Source organism: Schistocerca gregaria, chromosome 4, assembly GCF_023897955.1.
Source record: "Schistocerca gregaria isolate iqSchGreg1 chromosome 4, iqSchGreg1.2, whole genome shotgun sequence".
Lineage (NCBI taxonomy): Eukaryota > Metazoa > Arthropoda > Insecta > Orthoptera > Acrididae > Schistocerca > Schistocerca gregaria.
In genome coordinates this window covers 436,752,469-436,772,150 of record NC_064923.1, presented here as the reverse complement: position 1 = coordinate 436,772,150, position 19,682 = coordinate 436,752,469, and the positions used below count along the sequence as shown (strand labels likewise).

Below are 19,682 nucleotides of genomic sequence, written 5' to 3'. Positions count from 1 at the left end.
CATCACGTTTCCGACTTTCATAAATGTCGGATTGTAGCCTATCGCGATTGCGGTTTATCGTATCGCGACATTGCTGCTCGCGTTGGTCGAGATCCAATGAGTGTTAGCAGAATATGGAATCGGTGGGTTCAGGAGGGTAATGCGGAACCCCGTGCTGGATCCCAACGGCCTCGTATCACTAGCAGTCGAGATGACAGGAATCTTAACCGCATGGCTGTAACGGATCGCGCAGCCACGTCTCGATCCCTGAATCAACAGATGGGGACGTTTCCAAGACAACAAGCATCTGCACGAACAGTTTGAGGACGTTTGCAGCAGCATGGACTATCAGCTCGGAGACCATGGCTGCGGTTACCCTTGACGCTGCATCACAGACAGCAGCGCCTGCGATGGTGTACTCAACGACGAACCTGGGAGCACGAGTGGCAAAATGTCATTTTTTCGGATGAATCCAGGTTCTGTTTACAGCATTGGAAGCGTGTACTCGTCATCGCCATACTGGCGTATCACCCAGAGTGATGGTATGGGGTGCCATTGGTTACACAGCTCGGTCACCTCTTGTTCGCATTGACGGCACTTCTCCAGGTCTCTCACCAATTGAAAACATCTGGTCAATGGTGGCCGAGCAACTGGCTCGTCAGAATACGCCAATCACTACTCTTGATGAACTGTGATATCGTGTTGAAGCTTCGTGGGTAGCTGTACCTGTACACGCCATCCCAAGCTCTGTTTGACTCGATACCCAGGCGTATGAAGGCCGTTCTTAGGGCCAGAGGTGATTGTTCTGGGTACTTATTTCTCAGGATCTCTGGACCCAAATTGCGTGAAAATGTAATCATACATCAGTTCCAGTATAATATATTTGTCCAATGAATACCCGTTTATCATCTGCATTTCTTCTTGGTGTAGCAATTTTAATGACCAGTAGTGTATTACTGTGGCGCGCATTGTGCCCTCCGCCACACACCGCTTGGTGGCTAGCGGAGTATATATGTAGATGTAGAGCAAGATAGTGCTAGGGTTCATTACGGGCATTCAGTGTTCTCGAGTGCCGTATTGTAGTGGAGCTATATTTGGCTCCTGTGTTATGGGTTGAGTAGCGTGTGTGGGAAGCAGTAGTATGGGTTCTACAGCACCACATTATACACAGGGTCTAGAACGCTTACAAAAGAGGAATATGCTTTATAACTTGATGCCTTGTCTACAGTACTTCGATATCAAAGAGTCAAGAGTTAACCGTGGCTGGTAGTCAGGCTCTGACGTCCACAGCACAACGCACATAGCGGCCGCTAGCGGTACTGATTATCTTGCTAACGATAAGTCGTCTTGTCAGCTCGATGAAGCCACAGTAGCTCACCCGTACATTCAACCAGTGACTGCCACGGCTTTGGGCGAATGCACGATACTGAAGGAATGTTATTACAGGCGCAGCTGGGTCAGTGTGTTACGGCGGCAGGTAATCTACAGTCATATGATGGGTTGCTCAAACGCCACGCCGGGCTGGCCCACATATCACTTGGCTGTCCGCGGAAGACTGCCTGCAGCTAAGACAGCAACAGAGGCGAGCTGTAATACTCGGATGCTGTACTACACTTTGAGTCGTAAATGTAATCGGCGCACATCCTTTTGCATCACAATCATGCTGTAATCCAATGAATTCCTCGTCTTAACCTCTACTCCACGGAATGACGGAACCATCTGTCTATAGCTGCTTATATGAGATTTATCATACACTTCGTTTCCCTGTGCCCTCGACTGATCGTACTGTAGACGCGGCGGTAAGCAGTACCATCAAATAGCTGGTTCATAAATTAAATATACTTTGCACCTAGTACGAAAGAAAGATCTTTTCGCTATTTTTTTCACAGCCCAAGGCTCTTTTTTTCATTTTCAGGAAACCGGTTTCGGCTGAGCTATCTTCAGCTCGGCTATGAAAGAATGAAATTTTATTACTCTGTATCGGGTCTGGATGTAGCATAGTCGAATTGTTTACCAGTTTCTTGATCAGTCGATGAAGTTTCTAAGGCGTCATGTCTGACAGTATAAAGGACTTTTCACTGAGATCCTCATAAACAATATTCCCTGTCTTACTTACTTTGAACAAGTAGTTTTAATTTTTGTGGTCTTAACATATGAGTTAAACTGTAATATTCATAACAAAATGATTTCCTTATTGTCTGTTTCCTAGTTTCCTTTTTGTTCCAGATGAATGACTTCTGTGACGAAGAAATTGATGATTTGATTGCTAGGGACGAAAACATTCGTGATGAGGTATGTAGAATCTCAAATAACCATTGTATGTAGCGATTTGTTGTTGCTCATAATTATACTAAGAACTCCGAGACTCATAAAGCATAAAAACTGCGAGGTCTGTTTGAACAATCACAGATTTTTTCGGGAACGACGGGTTCTGTATACACACAGCCGCTCCAGTAACCTCATTGTTACATATAGTTACTGTTTGTTTAATTCCCGAGCTATAGCTGTTTGAATGGAATATGGTACAGTGTTCGCGGCGATTTTTTCTGTGTGCAATTTGTAGGAACAACGTTGCAAAGTGATTTTTTGTGGATCTAGGACAGACATTCACTGAACGTTTCAAGATTGCTTACAGATTTGCTGCTCTGGACTGTTGACAATAGTTCTTGCAGTTAAACAATTATCGTCAATCAAGTGAAGGTAACCCTCGACTTCACATTCGTAATGCTGCGCGTGAATCGTCATCCTGCAGAGAATTTACAGAACAGGAATGAATCGAAATTGGCCCATACCAAAAGATTTTAAGTCGAGAATTAGATATACATGGAGCTGCAGCAAAGTGTACTCCTCGTTTAACGATCAAAGAGTAGCAGGGACATCGAATGTGGGCTTGAAATGAACTCTTTGAGCAATACTACATGATCATCTCTGGAGAGAGTTTCAGGTGTATGGCTATAGTAATCAGATAACGGTCCAGTCACCCCAATGGATTGGCAAAGGATATCCTCTCCTTAGAAAGGTACGACAGTCTCGACCCAGTGGCGGTTTCTTCGACGTCTGTGGAACTATGGATGTAGAAGTTTTGGCTTTAGATCAAGCAGTCAACTGTTGTTATTAGGTAAGTTTCTAAAGTCCGTTCCAAAGATAAGGAGCGAGTTAGCCATGCATCCGTCTTTGAAAGAAATCTAGAACAACGCTTTACGTCAAAACAATGCAGTGTCTGTACTTTAGAATTAAATCCATTCATACAGACCCAAAAATCATTACAGACTATAGGTATGTGTTATCCTAGACAGCCATTAATTTTATGCCTTCCGTAGTCCAGGGGTACCCAACGTCTTCCTGTGGCCGCCAAATCACGTAGACAGTCCAAGCAGAAGCTAGCCAAAGAAGCAATGGAGTTGGCAACATTAACACAAGGCATCCCAACTGCTGACGTAAGGACACACGTGCTACGCCGTATCGAGAATAAATCGGAATAATGATGACAAAATATTGTACAGTTCAGTAAACTACGGACGATAGCAAATTCCACACTGGTGTGGCAGACATCACAGGGGAGCTCAAGAAGAGAAGATTTTCTCTCATTTCGTATTATAATTGTACTTACAAAACTTATTCATGAATTTATACTGCAGTGTGCCTGTGGCGCAGCCCTAACGCATCGCCACATACTCTAATGACTGCACACCTATGCAAAACATTAGACGTCACTTGGATGTAGGAAACCACCTACCATAGATTCTAGCGGGTGTCGTACTACACTGTCTACGAATTGATGGTTTTGACGACAAGGTTTGAGGCCAGAATCTTCAGATGTAGCCTTAAGGTGTGGGAGAAGGTGGGAAGACCTCTCACCGTTTTTTAGCCCCGAGGTGCCGTCCAATCCGTTCTTTGTTCCTGAATCTAACTTAAATAATAAAATACTCTTCTACTCCTAATATTGGACTCAACAGATACAAATTACGTGTTTTTTAAAAAATTATCTTGGTTCTTACCTTATGGATGGTTAAATTTTATTAGTTAAATTAACCATTCGTGTACCCAGTGCGATACGTATGATAGCATTACTAATATGAAGAAAAAAGTCTCGTACCTCAGTATTCGACACTAAGAAAGGATTAAGGGATTAATTATCGATTTAAGTACGGTCTTTTAAAACCATAATAACCATCATCGTCGTCATCATCATCATCGTTATTAGGCAAGAAAATTTGAAAAAATGCACTGAAGAATTCGCAAAAAGGGACTACAGCGGTGACAATAACTTACGGTTTTTTTCAGCATGACAATACACCCACCCAGTCAGTTTCGTCGAAGAAAATTTATACCGAAATTATATGCCCGTCCCCAAGCAGCCTCCCTTTTATCCAGTTCTCACTCAATGTGACGTTTTCCTTTCGAAACCAAAATTAGTTAAGGTCGACACCACTGATGAAGTTAAATGAAATTCGTCATAGTCACTGAAAGATGTACGCGAATAAGATTTTCAAGAGTACATGGTAACACCGTTGGCATAAGTGTGTGGCTTGTGGATGCCTTGAAGGTGACAAGGACATTTACACTGGTGAGCCAAAACATCTCAACCACCTACTTAATAGCGCTTTGGTACATCCTTGGACGGCTGTACAGCAGAAATTATGAGTGGCACAGAACCCACAAGCCTTTGGTACTTTTCCGGAGGTATGTAGTACCAAAATGTTTATTCACTGGTAACGCAATTCGCTTACGTTATGGGCCGCTCGTTTGTACTCGCCGAGCGGACTGTCGATAGCATCCCAAAGAAGTTACATCGGGTTCGCATCAACCGAATTTGGATGGTAAGACACCAATGTGACTTCACTAGCAAGCTCTTAAAACCACTGTAGCAAGATTCTGGTCTTGTGACATGGCCAAAAATCGTGATGGAAGGTACCGTTGCCTCATTGGAAGAACGCATGAGGCGATGTAGGTGATCCGCAATAATGTCCACGTAATTTAAAACGTTGAACAGTGCTGACATGGACGCTGGATAAATATTTAATAGACGCCAGGTGTAAGGCAACTGTTTTATTCACTTCGAATACACTCATCATCAGGATATCTCGAAAAGGTCACAAAAATCGAGAGTAGTACAGTGATAGTAGCTAAAGACAAAATAAGAAAATACAATAAGTGTGTACAAAAAACGCATACAAAGTCAGGGAGATGAAATTCGTACAGCCAATATGGAATCATATGAATAAGAGACATACCAAAATGTAACTGAGTGCACAAAGCATGACATAGCGCCCAGGATAAGGAAGTGGCGGCTAGGTGGCGGTAGTGGTATCATATCGTGGCGCGAATGCACGAGAAAAATATAATTTAAGATAGAGGGAAGATGTGAAAGAGTGGTGGTACGTATGATGAACCAAAGCAACAAAAATGAAATCAAAAAATGTACCATAAACGACATTTCTTGTGTAATGTTGCTAAAACTATACATTGTATGTAACTGAAAGGACAATGGGAGGGGGGGGGGGGGTGGAAATGGAGGAGGACAAAACATCAGTGAAGAAGGATAATTTATTTTATTACAGACATGATTAAAACAAAGTAAAAAAGTGTAAAACATGTTTAAAAAATAAAATTATGTTACGTACAAAATATGCAATAGTCTTAAGAGTAAATGTGATATCATCAAAATTATATGGAAATGACTTAGTGTGTTTTGCTAAGGTGCCTGTAGAGAGGTAGCAGGCTTACAAACGAATACAACAATTTTATCTTTTATTGTAGCATAAATACAAGTAGTAAGGAGCGAAGGATCGACCAATCCATTAATCATCTTGCACGTCGTGGAATGAAGTATTGTACAAAAATATGGAAAAGTAGAGACGCCATAGCTGATAGGAGCTGAGGGAGAACAGAACACCTTGACAGGAGTAAACTAAAAAATACTGTATATGAGCACAACTTTCAGTAATGGTGCCACTTTACCGGAAAGTGCCTGAATGCCTGACGAAACAGACAAGGATATCACAAAAAAACGAAGAAGCAAACAAAGAACACAAGAAATTTCAAAATTACTGATTATATGCTGTTAATAAATACCAAACTTAATCAAACAGTAAGGGCCAACAATAAAACATCTTTAAAGCAATGAGCCCCGATCACAGAAGATTAATGAGACTTGAGGAGGGGTAAAAAGGGGGGAAGATAAAAAGAATGGGAATCTTACGTGGAAGTGTGATTGGAATACGTGTGAGTGATCATTGGTGATGATCAAGAACTAGCTGATATTAATCTAAGTAGTCAGCAGGTCGTGAAATATACTGAAAAATCCCTGTTTGCTCAGTAATCACTGAAGACGAATTTTTAGATTTATGTTTATGGATTTCCAGTTTTCCAAAGATATCCGTATTCCATCCATTAGGTTCGATGTACAAAATTTCCATATTCTCAGTTATAGCTGAAAGTAAATGGCCTACATTTTTAAGGGTCGGCCTCTATTCTCGTGATATGTTAATCATGTGGCAACTATTCTCTCCCATTCCATATATCATATGCTGAATGCCTAAGCGCAATTTCAACAAACTTGTGCACAGCCCTCCAGTTTGTAAATGCTGATTTCCTCGTCTTATCAGAGCGGGGACAGAACGTTTATTTGAAACTTAACCCATATAAAACACAAGTAATATTAGTCGCTGACAGAAGACTTATCATCTATCAGTTCAATGAATCTCTTCCATACTAAACTGCTCGGAAATAACCTTCTGTTCTTCTGCAAAGAACTTGGGTATAAATTGGGACCGAGGCTTAAATTGGACGGAATAAAGAACTGCAGTCTATAACAGGGTGACAGCGTCACTTAATTCTCCACAGAAATATAAAAAAAAGATTTCCCTTTCGTGCTCAAAAAGGATCTCACAGTGCCTCTAATACTCCCCATACTTGATTCGGTTATCCTGTTCTCCAGTGACTTTCCTACGACAGCTCACGCCGGTTGGAATTGGCAGTGAATGCTTGTGTACGATAAACTTGTAACCTAACGATATTTCGACCATAGCACTCTTGCCTACGGGCATCTATCATGGCTATGTACCGATAAGAGTAGATAATATCATATTCGGTGTTTTCTCTATCGTCTTCTCAATCATTATACTCCCTTATTTTAACCTTCATCTCTTATACCACTACCTGAACAACATAGCACAAATACTCCCTATCAACAAAATAAAATTTTTTCTGTACCGTTACATAATTCTGCCATGTTCTTTAAATAATTTTCTGTATCAGTAACCCGACTTTGGAACTATCTTCCTCAAAACACCAGAGCAATTAAATTAATTTTAAACCTCAAAAGAAAATTGCTGATCCATTTTTAATCACAACAGCTCTCGCTTCCATAGACTTCTCTGCAACTCATTCTGTCCACATCCGCCCCCCCCCCCCCCTCTTACATAAACTTTTCCCCCTTGTATACTGAGTTCTCTTTTGAATTCTGTTCCCTCCTAACTGTCATTTCAGTCTTCTCCTCTTTCTTTTTTTCTGTTCCCCTTCTGATAGCGCTAAACACAGTTTAAAATGTGCTAAGCCAATCTATACCATTCTTAATGTCCTTTTTTATTATTTTTAGTGGCAGTTCTAATCATTATTATTATTGTTGTGAATGTTCGTGTATGGTACGCGTTGTTCCCGGTGAGATGTAAGAAAAGGCCTTAAGGTCCTAATCTGGTCATGCTAAATAAACAATAAATAAATAAATACATAAATAAAGTCAATTTTGTGGAAGTCACACTCTCTGTACAGAACACTGATGCATACTTACTAATAATTTCGTCTGATTGCAATTTCATTCAGACAGCTCCACTGTTCGTATTTAATCTCTGATTGATCGCCTTCACCCATCATCGGTTACAGAGTTGTCGTATGGTCTGGGACAATTTGAAGGCGAAAAGAATTAGTTGAACCAGCAATTTGAGTATTAAGTTTTAGTTGTCACGTCGGAAAAATAAAGTACTGATTAATTTTGGTTACACACCTGTAGTCCTCGTACAAGTTGAATCCCATCGCCAGAGTAACATAGCACGCCGCTAGAGCAGCAGAAACAAAATGGCTCTGCCCACTAATAAAATGGATGTTGACTGTACCATTTTCTTTTGGACCCCTTTAACAGCTTACAAGCAAAAAATTAATTAAGTAACTTTTTTCGGGGAGATGCATGTAACTTTATATTTATGCCTCGTACTACGTTGTGAGTGTGACTCTAACAAAAGTAATTTAACGCTTTCATTAGAAATTTACCAGATTTTTTGTAATTTTTCTTTCTTTCTTCCTTCTACAAATAGTGTTATGTTGTTTTTATGCTGGTTTCACATCAAACAGTATCTCAGTTGACTGTGGATTTCCTTTTTTACAGTTACATAAATTTCTGCACGCTGTGAAGCTAAATCAGCCATCTGTAAGTTTCGCCGGGGTCGTAGATGTCCACAGGAAGTTCATGTCTTCGGTAAGTACTGCTGCGCGAAACTAGTGGATGAAATTACGAAAGTCTCCACAATCCGGATGGGCATAGCTCTTGAAGGATTTTGATCCTCCATGGCTGACCACTGAATCAATGTCTCATGAAATTATAAGAATATTATTTGCTAGTAGGTTTTTTTAAAAAAATAAAAGCTTCCTTGGCTATACTCCTGAAACCTATAAAAAGCAATTTTTTTGTGTCGTTCAGATTATGAATTGTGTGTCTCATGCAGAAAGAGTTAAGCATTTTCCTGTTGACGTAAATATGAGTGAAAAATTTTCTGAAACCATAGCTGTGTCTAGGCAGTATACAAACCCTACGTTACCAGCATGAAGAGGTAATGAATAGAATCTAAGAGAGTAGTACAGCTATGCCGACTCCAGTGCATCTAGTCAAAAACATTTCATTTGTTTATATTGTGACATCACATGTCACATCATCTTATCAAATCATCATCATGCCATGACCCTTATCAATGATACATTATGTATAATATAGCTGGTAAAAACAAAGGTATGACCTACAGAATAACATAGGTGCCAATAGGCTGTAACCACACAACCTTGTTGACACAACTGTCACATAATGTTATTATGAAATAAAGTTTCATAATTAAACAACTTCATAAATAACTGTTTCAGCAGAAGTTTAACATCTACTGTAGCTCCACCACCACCAAAGGAGCAATTTCTTACAGTAGTGTCACAGCAACGGAGTCATCGATGTCATACTGAAATCAAGACTACCTGATGTACGTAGCGATTCATAATTTTTTAATTCGTTGAATTATCTACTTCAAAATTTGAAATATTCTACCGAACTATCTACTTTCCAAAGATAATCTTAAGATGGAAATGACGCCGAAATAGACCTATTGTAGTAAACAATATAATCGAGCATAGCAGCGTTTTGGTTTCCAAGCAGAATATACTGATATTATTCTGTTCAATAATTTTGGATACTTCAGGGCATGTTTCATAGTTTCTGTCGCCCAGTTTTAGTGGCAGTGGAGAACACTTATTAAATGCAAGGGTCATCTCTTACACATTCATTGAAACAATGAAATAACGACATTTGTTTAATAAATTACTGTACTGTTTCTCAAAACACCTGGACTTAAAATTTATAAATTCTTGCACTCGTTATAATCTATTGTGGAAATATATTTTGCTATCTGATGTTGGTTCCCTAAAGTAACTCTGAGTTCCTCTGTCGCAGCGAACATGGCTTTACAACACAAAGCGGGAAGATGTGGCATGAATATGTCTTGTTCGTGCCACGAGTAATCACTGTACATACTTTACGAAAAAACACCTGGCGTGTTATTGTAATGCCTCTATTTTTTATGCATATTATACAGTCATCATTCGAGAGAGTGGTGTAAGCATTGTATAGCGTAAGTGCCATTGCCCAGTTTTATGGAGCTGAGGATGGCAATACGTATTGCCGAAAGTAGTAGTCCAATAATTATGTTAACATATTGATCTTGGCAAATAAATTGGTTTTCAAAGAAGGATGAAATAGAAAATTACAGATCGCCTCCTGCACTGAATTATATCAGGTGACCGTTTAATGAATGTTTAACTACGTCATATAGTCAACTGATGAGTGGAAAGTGAAAACGTTTTAAGTGTCATTGTTTTACAAAACGCGTTTTCAGTGCTATTCTATTCTCGGCACTCTGTTGCATGTCCCTATTGTAATCAAGGTGCCAATCACTGGAGAAATTGTTTCATACATGCCTTAATAGATGACGCATGGTCTTCAAGACAAACAGTGCTTTACTCAGGAGTTCCAAGTGTCATGCCTGCATCCCATTTAGTCTGGGATGGTTTGAAGAGATAACACACAGGTGAACTGCGACAGTGATTTTGCAATTATAGAGCAACAAAATAAGGTAACAAAGGCCGTTGTTTGCAAGTTTTACAGAAGATTGTTAGCTAAGGCTACGAACCAATTTCACTCAATTCCATTGCATACAAATGTCTTTTTTTGCTTTTAAAGATGCTGCTGCAACATTGTTGTCAATGTAGGCGTGTCGAATCTCCAGTGCTTTATGATCAAAGTGTCTCACATTCAACAGTCTAGCGACTTTTTTTTAAATTTTCTATTCCATCAAACTAGTACTGAGGTGGTCAGAATCTTTTTCGATGCACGAAGAGAGATATTCTGTTTCTTGCTATTCCTGAGAAATGTGAGATTGGACACTTACTGTTAGAAACTTTTCAGTTTCTACCCTTCAGCTTTTCACGTGTTGTGTGGTGCCTAGCTCTGTCAAGATGATGAATGATACCATATTTCAAGTCGTTTTTCCTCATTTCATTGATGATTCGGGACAAACATATTGTTGTACACCATTTAACATTAACTGTTCTTCGATCTGCTAATCCAACGGTCGCGACATGCCCAGAGTGACCAAACATAAAAGCGATCATTTCTTTGGAAGTACTTGGTGAAGGAACTATTCTGTTGTTTTTGATTCATCTTCAAACACAGAAACAATTGACTGATGGACGTATTTATCCTATTTTAGTCTTCAGTTTCTACGCTGTAACGCTGTATACGGTATTTTAATTTTCTCCGATCTTATTTTCTATCCTTTGTTACGTGCACTTGGGTCCTTAGGATAAGAGGATGGTACTCACTGATTGAGTCTGGGTTACCAGTACAATATTTATACATTTACTGATAACATCAGCAGATAGTGCCATGAAGATACTTGACTTGTGTAGAAAAGCCAGATGCAGTCACCAGGTCCATAAACGCAATGCTTCCAAATTTCAATTTTAACAGCAGCCACAACTTATTAAAAAAAGTCTAAAAATTAATTAAGATTTAAATGAATTTAACATTATCTGTGAAACAACAATAGAATAAGGAAGAGAGTCAGTATTAGACAACCTCGAATCTTTATTAAGTCTAAAACAACAAATGTTTACCATAAATACTAAAACAACTAAAAACAGTAGCTTCCCTTTTGAGAGAGCGTAGGTCTATGCCATTTGAATACCCTGGCATAAACATGAGCCGTGGCAGACGAACTTCATTCCACAACTGCACAAACAAGGCACGAGAAAATATCATAGAAACTAACCCGAACACTTTAGTATTAGAAACAGAAAACCATCATGGCTTATCTATCAATAGTACAAACTACTCACGGTGCACACTACCAATATAACAAACCGTTAATTACAAAGTAGAGCATTCTCCGACGGAAAAAATCGCAATACCAAGAAGTTGTGCGACATAAACCAAAGTTGGTACGCGTGTTTCTACATGTGAAAGATGATGTCTGTTCCAATTTCGCGAGTCACACGAGGATGTGTTCAAATGTGTGTGAATTCCTGAGGGACCAAACTGCTGAGACCATCGGTCCCTAGACTTCCACACTACTTAAACTAACTTGACCTAACTCATACTAAGTACAACACACACACACACACACACACACACACACACACACACACACACACACACACACACACACACACACACACACACACACCCATGCCCGAGGGAGGACTCGAACCTCGGGCGGGAAGGGCCGCGCAATCCGTGACAGCCGGCCGGAGTGACCGAGCGGTTCTGGGCGCTACAGTCTGGAACCGCGCGACCGCTACGGTCCCAGGTCGAATCCTGCCTCGGGCATGAATGTGTGTGATGTCCTTAGGTTAGTTAGGTTTAAGTAGTTCTATATTCTAGGGGACTGATGACCTCAGAATTTAAGTACCATAGTGCTCAGAGCCATTTGAACCATTTGGTGAATTAGAAGAAAGCATCTAGCTTCATACGCTTAATTCATACGCTCTACCTGAATACATCAAATTACGACTAAGAAGCCATGTGTATGTCCCCAGTCCGTTGCACTGCTTTAATGCCAAGGGTTTGGGCTCACCATACCAGCATGCAATAGGAAGCCAAACTGTGGAAGATGTGGTTGAGACACCCACGATCCAAGCTTGCCATGTACATTACCATACTGTTATGTTAATTCCTTAGGGACACATCCAATCTGGTCAGAGGACGGTATTGCCTGTGTACAGGAACAGAAGATACAAGAGCTTCAGGTCATCAAGCAGTTACTGTACACTGAGCCAAAAAAGATTTTCAAGTCCATGCAACCTCAAACGTTCACAGTCTCGTTCTGTACCGTCGTTAAGCATCCTGTTGCAAAGTCTGATGCTTCAACACAAACGGCTAGTACTTACGCCAGCACATGTACCATTATGAATCAATCAGTTGCCAAGTGTGATGCACTGATGCAAACTACCAGAGGAGATGCTAGCACATCCACGTCTGCTTGTAACTGCACCTGTTAGACACTGTTGCCGTTATTAGATTGATAGACTAACCAGAGTTGATTTCAAAGTAAAAGCAGGTGACTTCCACTCCGCCCTTTACCACCCTCCCCGTGGGAAAGGAAAACCGCAGACAGGAAGATCATATCTACAAAAGCATGGTGTCAAAGAACAGTGTGAAACCCTCTAATACTAGTGCTTCAGTAGCTTGCCTCCTAGGCTATGGGACGTAGTGAGGGTTAACCCCCATGGCTAAAATGGACTCCATACTTCTGTGAAATGTGAACTATTATAGGACACATTTAGAGGAATTAAAACTACTTGTACTAGGCTATGTGCCTTTGTCTTCAGGATACGCACTTCACGGACACAGATACTCCTGTGTTTCCAGGATTTAACCTTCAAGCAAGGATGAACTGTATGACGAACGAGAAAAGGGTGGTAACACTATTTGTCCTTCACCATCAGTACTGAGTTACAAGCGGCTATACTAGAAGTATATGCGCCATCTCACCATATAGTATGCTCTGTGTGCATCACAGCGCAGAAACCTCTTAACGGCACGGCTCTTACTGATCATAGGCGGAAACTCCCTCTCCAATTCCTGTTACTCGGTTACGTCAACACACAGCATGAGCTCTGGGATTCTTCTGCCGTCTGCCCAGAAATTGGGTAATTGAGACGCTTTTGGTGTGAAAGGATATCTGCATATTTAATACGGGTGCAATGATGCACTTCTGCAGGCACCCTAGGTCGTTATCCACCATAGATCTCTCCCTATGCTCTCCCGTCCTCGTAGATACCTCAATTTGGGATGTAGCCAACAATTTACACTCAAGTGACCACTTTCCCATCTGGCTTCACCTAGCTGCGACCACAAAGCCTCAACGGAGGCCTCGTAAGAGAATGTTCAGCAGAGCGAACTCACCTCTATGGAACCGACTACCCATATTCCAACACAATGACAGCATTCAGGTGTGGGTGGACGACATCACGAATATGATGCACCATACTGCTGATATCTCCTTTCTTACATTTTCTAGTCAGCCTAGAAGAAAAGCTGTCCCTTGATGGAACGAGGAATGTCGGCTGGCAATTTCTGGACAGGCATGTTGCTTTACGTCGGTTTGACAATAGACCATGTGGAGACAATGTCACAGTCTTTCAGCAAGCGAGGGCTCAGAGCTAGATTTATCGTCAAGGAGCGAAAACGGAACACTTGGAGGGAATTTTTAACATCCCTTACCGGTTCCACAACAGCAGCAAAACTATGGTAGTCAATTCAGATTTTGTTTTGAGTCAGCAGTTTTCTGACTGGTTTGATGCTGACCACTACGAATTCCTCTCCTGTGGAAATCTCTTCATCTCAGAGTACCACTTGCAATCTACGTCCTCAATTATTTGCTGGATGCTTTCCAATCTCTGTCTTCCTCTACAGTTTTCGCCCCCTATAGCTCCTTCTTGTACCATGGAAGTCATTCCCTCATGTTTTAACAGATGTCCTATCATCCTGTCTCTTCTCCTTATCAGCGTTTTCCACATATTCCTTTCCTGTCCGATTTTGCGTAGAAACTCCTCATTCGTTACCTTATAAGTCCACCTAATTTTCAACAACCGTCTGTGGAACCACATCTCCAGTGCTTCGATTCTCTTCTGGTCCGGTTTTCCCACAGCTCGTGTTTCACTACCATACAATGCTGTACTCCAGACGTACGTTCTCAGAAATTTCTTCCGCAAATTAAGACCGATGTTTGATACTAGTCGACGTCTCTTGGCCAGAAATGCCCTTTTTGCCATTGCTAGTCAGCATTTGATGTCCCCCTTGCTCCATTCATTATTCGTTATTTTACTGCCTAAGTAGCTGAATTCCTTAACTTCATCCACTTCGTGACCATCAATCCTGATGTTAAGTTTGTCGCTGTTCCCATTTCTGATACTTCTCATTACTTTTGTCTTCCTTCGATTTACTCTCAATCCATATTTTGTACTCGTTAGACTGTTCATCCTAATCAACGGATCCTGTAATTGTTCTTTGCTTTCATTGAGAATAGCAATATCATCAGCGAATCGCATCATTCATATCCTTTCACCTTGAATTTTTATTCCTCTCTTGAACCTTTCCAATATTTTGTTATTGCTTCTTCGATGTACAGTTGGAACAGTAGGGGCGAAAGACTACATCACTGTCTTACATCCTTTTTAATCCAAGCACTTCGCTTTTCGTCTTCCAGTCTATTGTTCACTCTTGGGTCTTTTTCATATTGTATATTACACCTCTTTCCATATAACTTGCCTCTATTTTTCTCAGAATTTCGAATATCTTGCATTGTCGAACGCTTTTTCGAGGTCGAGAAATCCTCTAAGACGTTTTGGTTTTTCTGTAGTGTTGCTTTCGTTATCAACCGAAACGTCAGAACCGCCTCTCTGGTGCTTGTACCTTTCCTAAAGTGAAACTGATCGTCATCTAACACGTTTCCAAATTCTTTTTTCCGTTCTTCTGTACATTATTCTTGTCAACATGCTCACCAACTTGAATGCATGAGCTGTTAAGCTGATTGTGTGACAATTCTGCTCTTGTCAGCCCTTGTTATCTTCTAAATTGTGAGGATGATGTTTTTCCGGAAGTCTGATGGTATATCGCCAGAGTTCTAAATTCTACACTTCTCCCCAATGATCTTAGAAATTGTGATGGATTGTTATCCATCCCTTCTGCCTTATTTAATCTTAAGTCCTCCAAAGCTCTTCTAAATTCTGATTCTAATACTGGATCCTCTATATCTTTTATATCGACTCCTCTTTCTTGTTCTATCTCGTCATGAGACAAGTCACCCCCATCAATGTACTCTTTCCACTCATCCGCTCTCTCCTCTGCATTTAACAATGGAATTCTCAGTTTACTCTTAATGTTAGCACCCTTCCTTTTAATTTCACTGAAGATTGATTTGATTTTTCTACATGCTAAGTCAGTCCTTCCGACAAAATTTTCTTTTTCGACTTTTTCACATTTTTCATGCAACCATTTTGCCTTAGCTTTCCTGAACTTCTGATTTATATCATTCTTTCTATATCTGTGCATTTCTTTCAACACTGTTGTACTTCCTTCTTTCATTCATCAGCTGAAGTATTTCTTTTGTTGCTCATGGTTTCTTCGCAGATACCTATTTGTACGTATGTTTCTTTCCCCCAATTCTGTGACTGCCCATTCCTTTTCAACTGAACTGAATACTGAGCTATTCCCTATCACAGTGTCTATAGCCTTAGAAAACTTCAAGCGTATATCTTTATTGCTTAGCGCTTCCGTATCACACCTCTTTGCGCATTGTTTCTTCGTGACTTGTCTTTTAGACTTCAACTTACTCTTCATCATGACTAAATTGTGATCTAAGTCTATATTTGCTCCTTACAATCCAATAACTGATTTCGGAATCTCAGCCTGACCTTGGTGTAATCCAATTGAAATCTTCCTGTACCTCCCTGCCTTTTGCAAGTATACTTCCTCCTCTTGTGATTCTTGAACAGAGTATTAACTGTTACTAGCTCAAATTTATTCCAGAACTCAATTACTCTATCTCCTTCCAAATTTCTAGTACCTAGCCTTAGTCTCCTGTAATCCTTTCTTCTCCTCCATCCCCTACAACCGCATTCCATTTCCGCATTACTATTAGATTTTCATCTCCCTCTGTGCACTGAATTACCCGTTCAATATCCTCATATAATTTCCCTATGTCTTCATCTTCAGCTTGTGGCGTCGGCATGCGGCGTCTGCACGCGACACTGCTCCAGGACCCCACAAGATTCAATATGGCATGCGACGACACCTGAGCATGGAGGCGAAGCAATTCTTCCTATGCCTCTTCAACAAAATATGGGGTGAAGACTCCTATCTGGATCCATAACGGGAGGCGACTTTGATACCACTTCTCAAACCATGGAAGAACAGGTCCTCTTCAGATAGCTACAGAAGTGCTAGAGTCACTAGCTGTGCAGGAAAGACCACTGAGCGGAAGACAAACTGACACCTAGTGTAGACCAAGGGATTGCTCAGCCGTTTCGATTCTGGGTTTCGGGAATACTGGTTCACGCTTGACAAACTAGAGGATGTGAAACAAGAGTCATTCCTTCACAAACAGCAGTTTATTCTTCGATCAGGAAACACAATATCGTCCGTGAACTGCAGGAATCTGGATTTCGTGGGTGTCTCCCCTTTCTGCTCCAGTCCTTCCACGCTAACTGTATTTCATGAATCGAGTCGATGTTACATACTCCAAAAAGTTCCCTAGAAAAATGTTCTCAGGGTATCGTTCTCAGCGTCACTACTTTTATTGTTGTTGTTGTGGTCTTCAGTCCAGAGACTGGTTTGATGCAGCTCTCGATGCTGCTCTATCCTGTGCAAGCTTCTTCATCTCCCAGTAACCTACCTCTACCTACATCCTTCTTAGTATATTCATCTCTTGGTCTCCTTCAGCAATTTTTACCCTCCACGGTGCCCTCCACCCCTTTCATTATTGCAATTGATAATATATCTTCCACAATAAAGAGCCCAGTCAAACATTTCTTATTTGTGGATGATTTTGAGGTATTCTGCTTTTCCTCCAGTCACATTGTGGGTGTGTGTATTTTATTTTGTCAAGTTGCACAATGGATTGATCCAATAAGTACTCTTTGGCTCCTCCAAGAAACAATTTCCACCTCACACTACTACAGAAATCAGACAGACGCTCCTAATGTACCAACAAGAACAGATTCAAAAACATTCAGCAACAAATATCTTCTGGAGTCGTCCGCTTTAAGGAACAGACACAAAAATATTCTATATTCTTACGTAACTAGTGGAATATTTGGGTACTGGAGTGTTGCTAGTTAGTGTAAGAAAAACATTAAACGAACGAAGAATATTATTTATTGCAAAAAATTCTGAGAAATCAAGTGAAACTTTTTCTTATAAATTAATAATAAATTTCTGGGTTCTTTTTGTAACAATAGATTGCCTCTTATGGATAGAAATGCTATTATTTTACAAAGTATGGAAAGGTTATTTTCTCCCTTTTCTTTAAGAATGTTATTTACTTGGCAGAATGGCTGAGAGCCACGCTTACACAACATGAATAACTTTTCTAGGTACAGTCAAGGCTGTAGTGTGAGAAATGTAATGGAGTGTACTGTTATGGAGGACTGATGGGGCTTGCTTATGCTGTAGCGTACAAAACTGTGAGCTGCAACGACTGCTGCCTGCGTCGCTCGCTGCTGACAAATAACACAACTATCTTTTTCTATCTGGATTGACCTTCGCCAATCAAACTCTCCCAACACTTTAATGAAGTCAAGGACTCCTATCCGCCCCTAGTCTAAGTATTGGCGTGGTACACTGTTCAGATAACCAGTCCACCATGATGCTACTCACAATGCTTAACTGCGAGTGACTCAGTATAAAGTATCACTCCGGTTCGCTAACGACAGAGGTGCTCTCCCAGTGAAGTACTGAGGAGAGACTTTGTTCCTTGCTCTTTGCATATACATATGAGAGCACTCGCTTTCGTTACGTGTTCCTGCTCCAAGAGCGACAACAGAACGGCCCCTTTTCCTGGAAAAGTTGCAAGAGTATGGCATTCACTGTCTTCCCTCTCTCCTCTGGCTCTTTGCGTCAGAAATATTCCGACAATCAACATTGCAGAAATATGTAGCATCTCTGTTAGGTGTAACCTGTCCTCCTGTGAGAATTCCATAACTACGCAGTCGGTCTGTCAAAAAAGGCGTCTTCTGGGCACTCTCACACAATGTAGCGGAATTTGCTTTTAAGACGAACACGGGGGTCATTATCCCTTCACTCTGGCAAAAGCTGTCCTCTCTCTGGCCGGTCGTTCCGGCCGAAGTAGGTGTGCGCTGACTCACCCCTCTGAAGGGACGGGACTTCCAGTGGGCCGGCTGCCTCCCTAGTACTAAAATTCCTGTGGCTGTCATGTTGTGTTCGCCAGTATCGACTTTTTTAACCTAGGTGCGCACTTGCGTTTTACTTATTAGATTTGCATATTGCTTACATGAATTCATACAAAACTGACTCTACCTTACCGAGTTTGGGTTCGAATGAAGCGTCTTGATGTGCAGAATACGATTGTGAGGACGGAATATGTAAGAAATCCAGGACAGGAGACAACGCCACCTTACATAATGAATACTACACAACAACAACTACAGCTGACCCTTAAGAGGTTGAAGGACAGGGCTGATAAAAATGTTTTAAATCCTGTAAAGAAGAAAACTGTTTGTATTTTAATCATTCGGGACAATCGTTTACGTACCCAAAACTCTGGCTTAAAGGGAGTATTTTGGATCTTAATACCTTAGGGCAGTTATTGGGGCTGATCTTCTATCAGACATTAACACATCCGCGATGCCTTCTTGATCTGAAATTTAAATGTCTGAAGGCATTAAACATATAAAAAATCTTGGCGATAAGACATGGGGACAGATCTGTGCAGTTTACTCACATTGTATGGAGCGTTCGTCTGCACGCGGCTTGACTATGGCAGTATAGTGTTTGGCTCAGCTGTACCTTCCCGTTTAAAGATATTGGGTACCGTCGACCATGCAGGCAGTACAATGGCTACAGGAGCCTACTGAACCATCACCATTCTGTGGAGAGGCTGGTGAGCTGGCTCTTAAATCTGGTGAAAACTCCTCATTGTACGACACGTACACAAAGTGAGGTCCATCTCCGAAAATATCTTGTTGTCGGTATTTGGACTGAACAATCCATTTAACAAATGTTAACCGGTCGCCAGGCAGCTAAACTGTTTTCTGTCCATCCGAAGAACTATGTAATGAATTGAAACACGTGCAGCCATCGTTTTGATGTTATTTCATTATATTGCATCCAGTTCCAGTGAATCTGTACGCCATCTTCAGGCCTTAACTGA

At 40.9% G+C, this 19,682-nt stretch overlaps 1 protein-coding gene across 1 annotated transcript in view; it reads left to right on the top strand.

Moving 5' to 3' along the window:
• Positions 1 to 19,682, top strand: part of LOC126267764 (gustatory and odorant receptor 24-like) — a 135,046-nt gene that overhangs the window by 100,443 nt on the left and 14,921 nt on the right. The window contains exon 5 of the mRNA XM_049973068.1: positions 2,206 to 2,271. Within this exon, the coding sequence (XP_049829025.1) occupies positions 2,206 to 2,271 (66 nt within the window). The remainder of the gene's footprint in view (positions 1 to 2,205; positions 2,272 to 19,682) is intronic.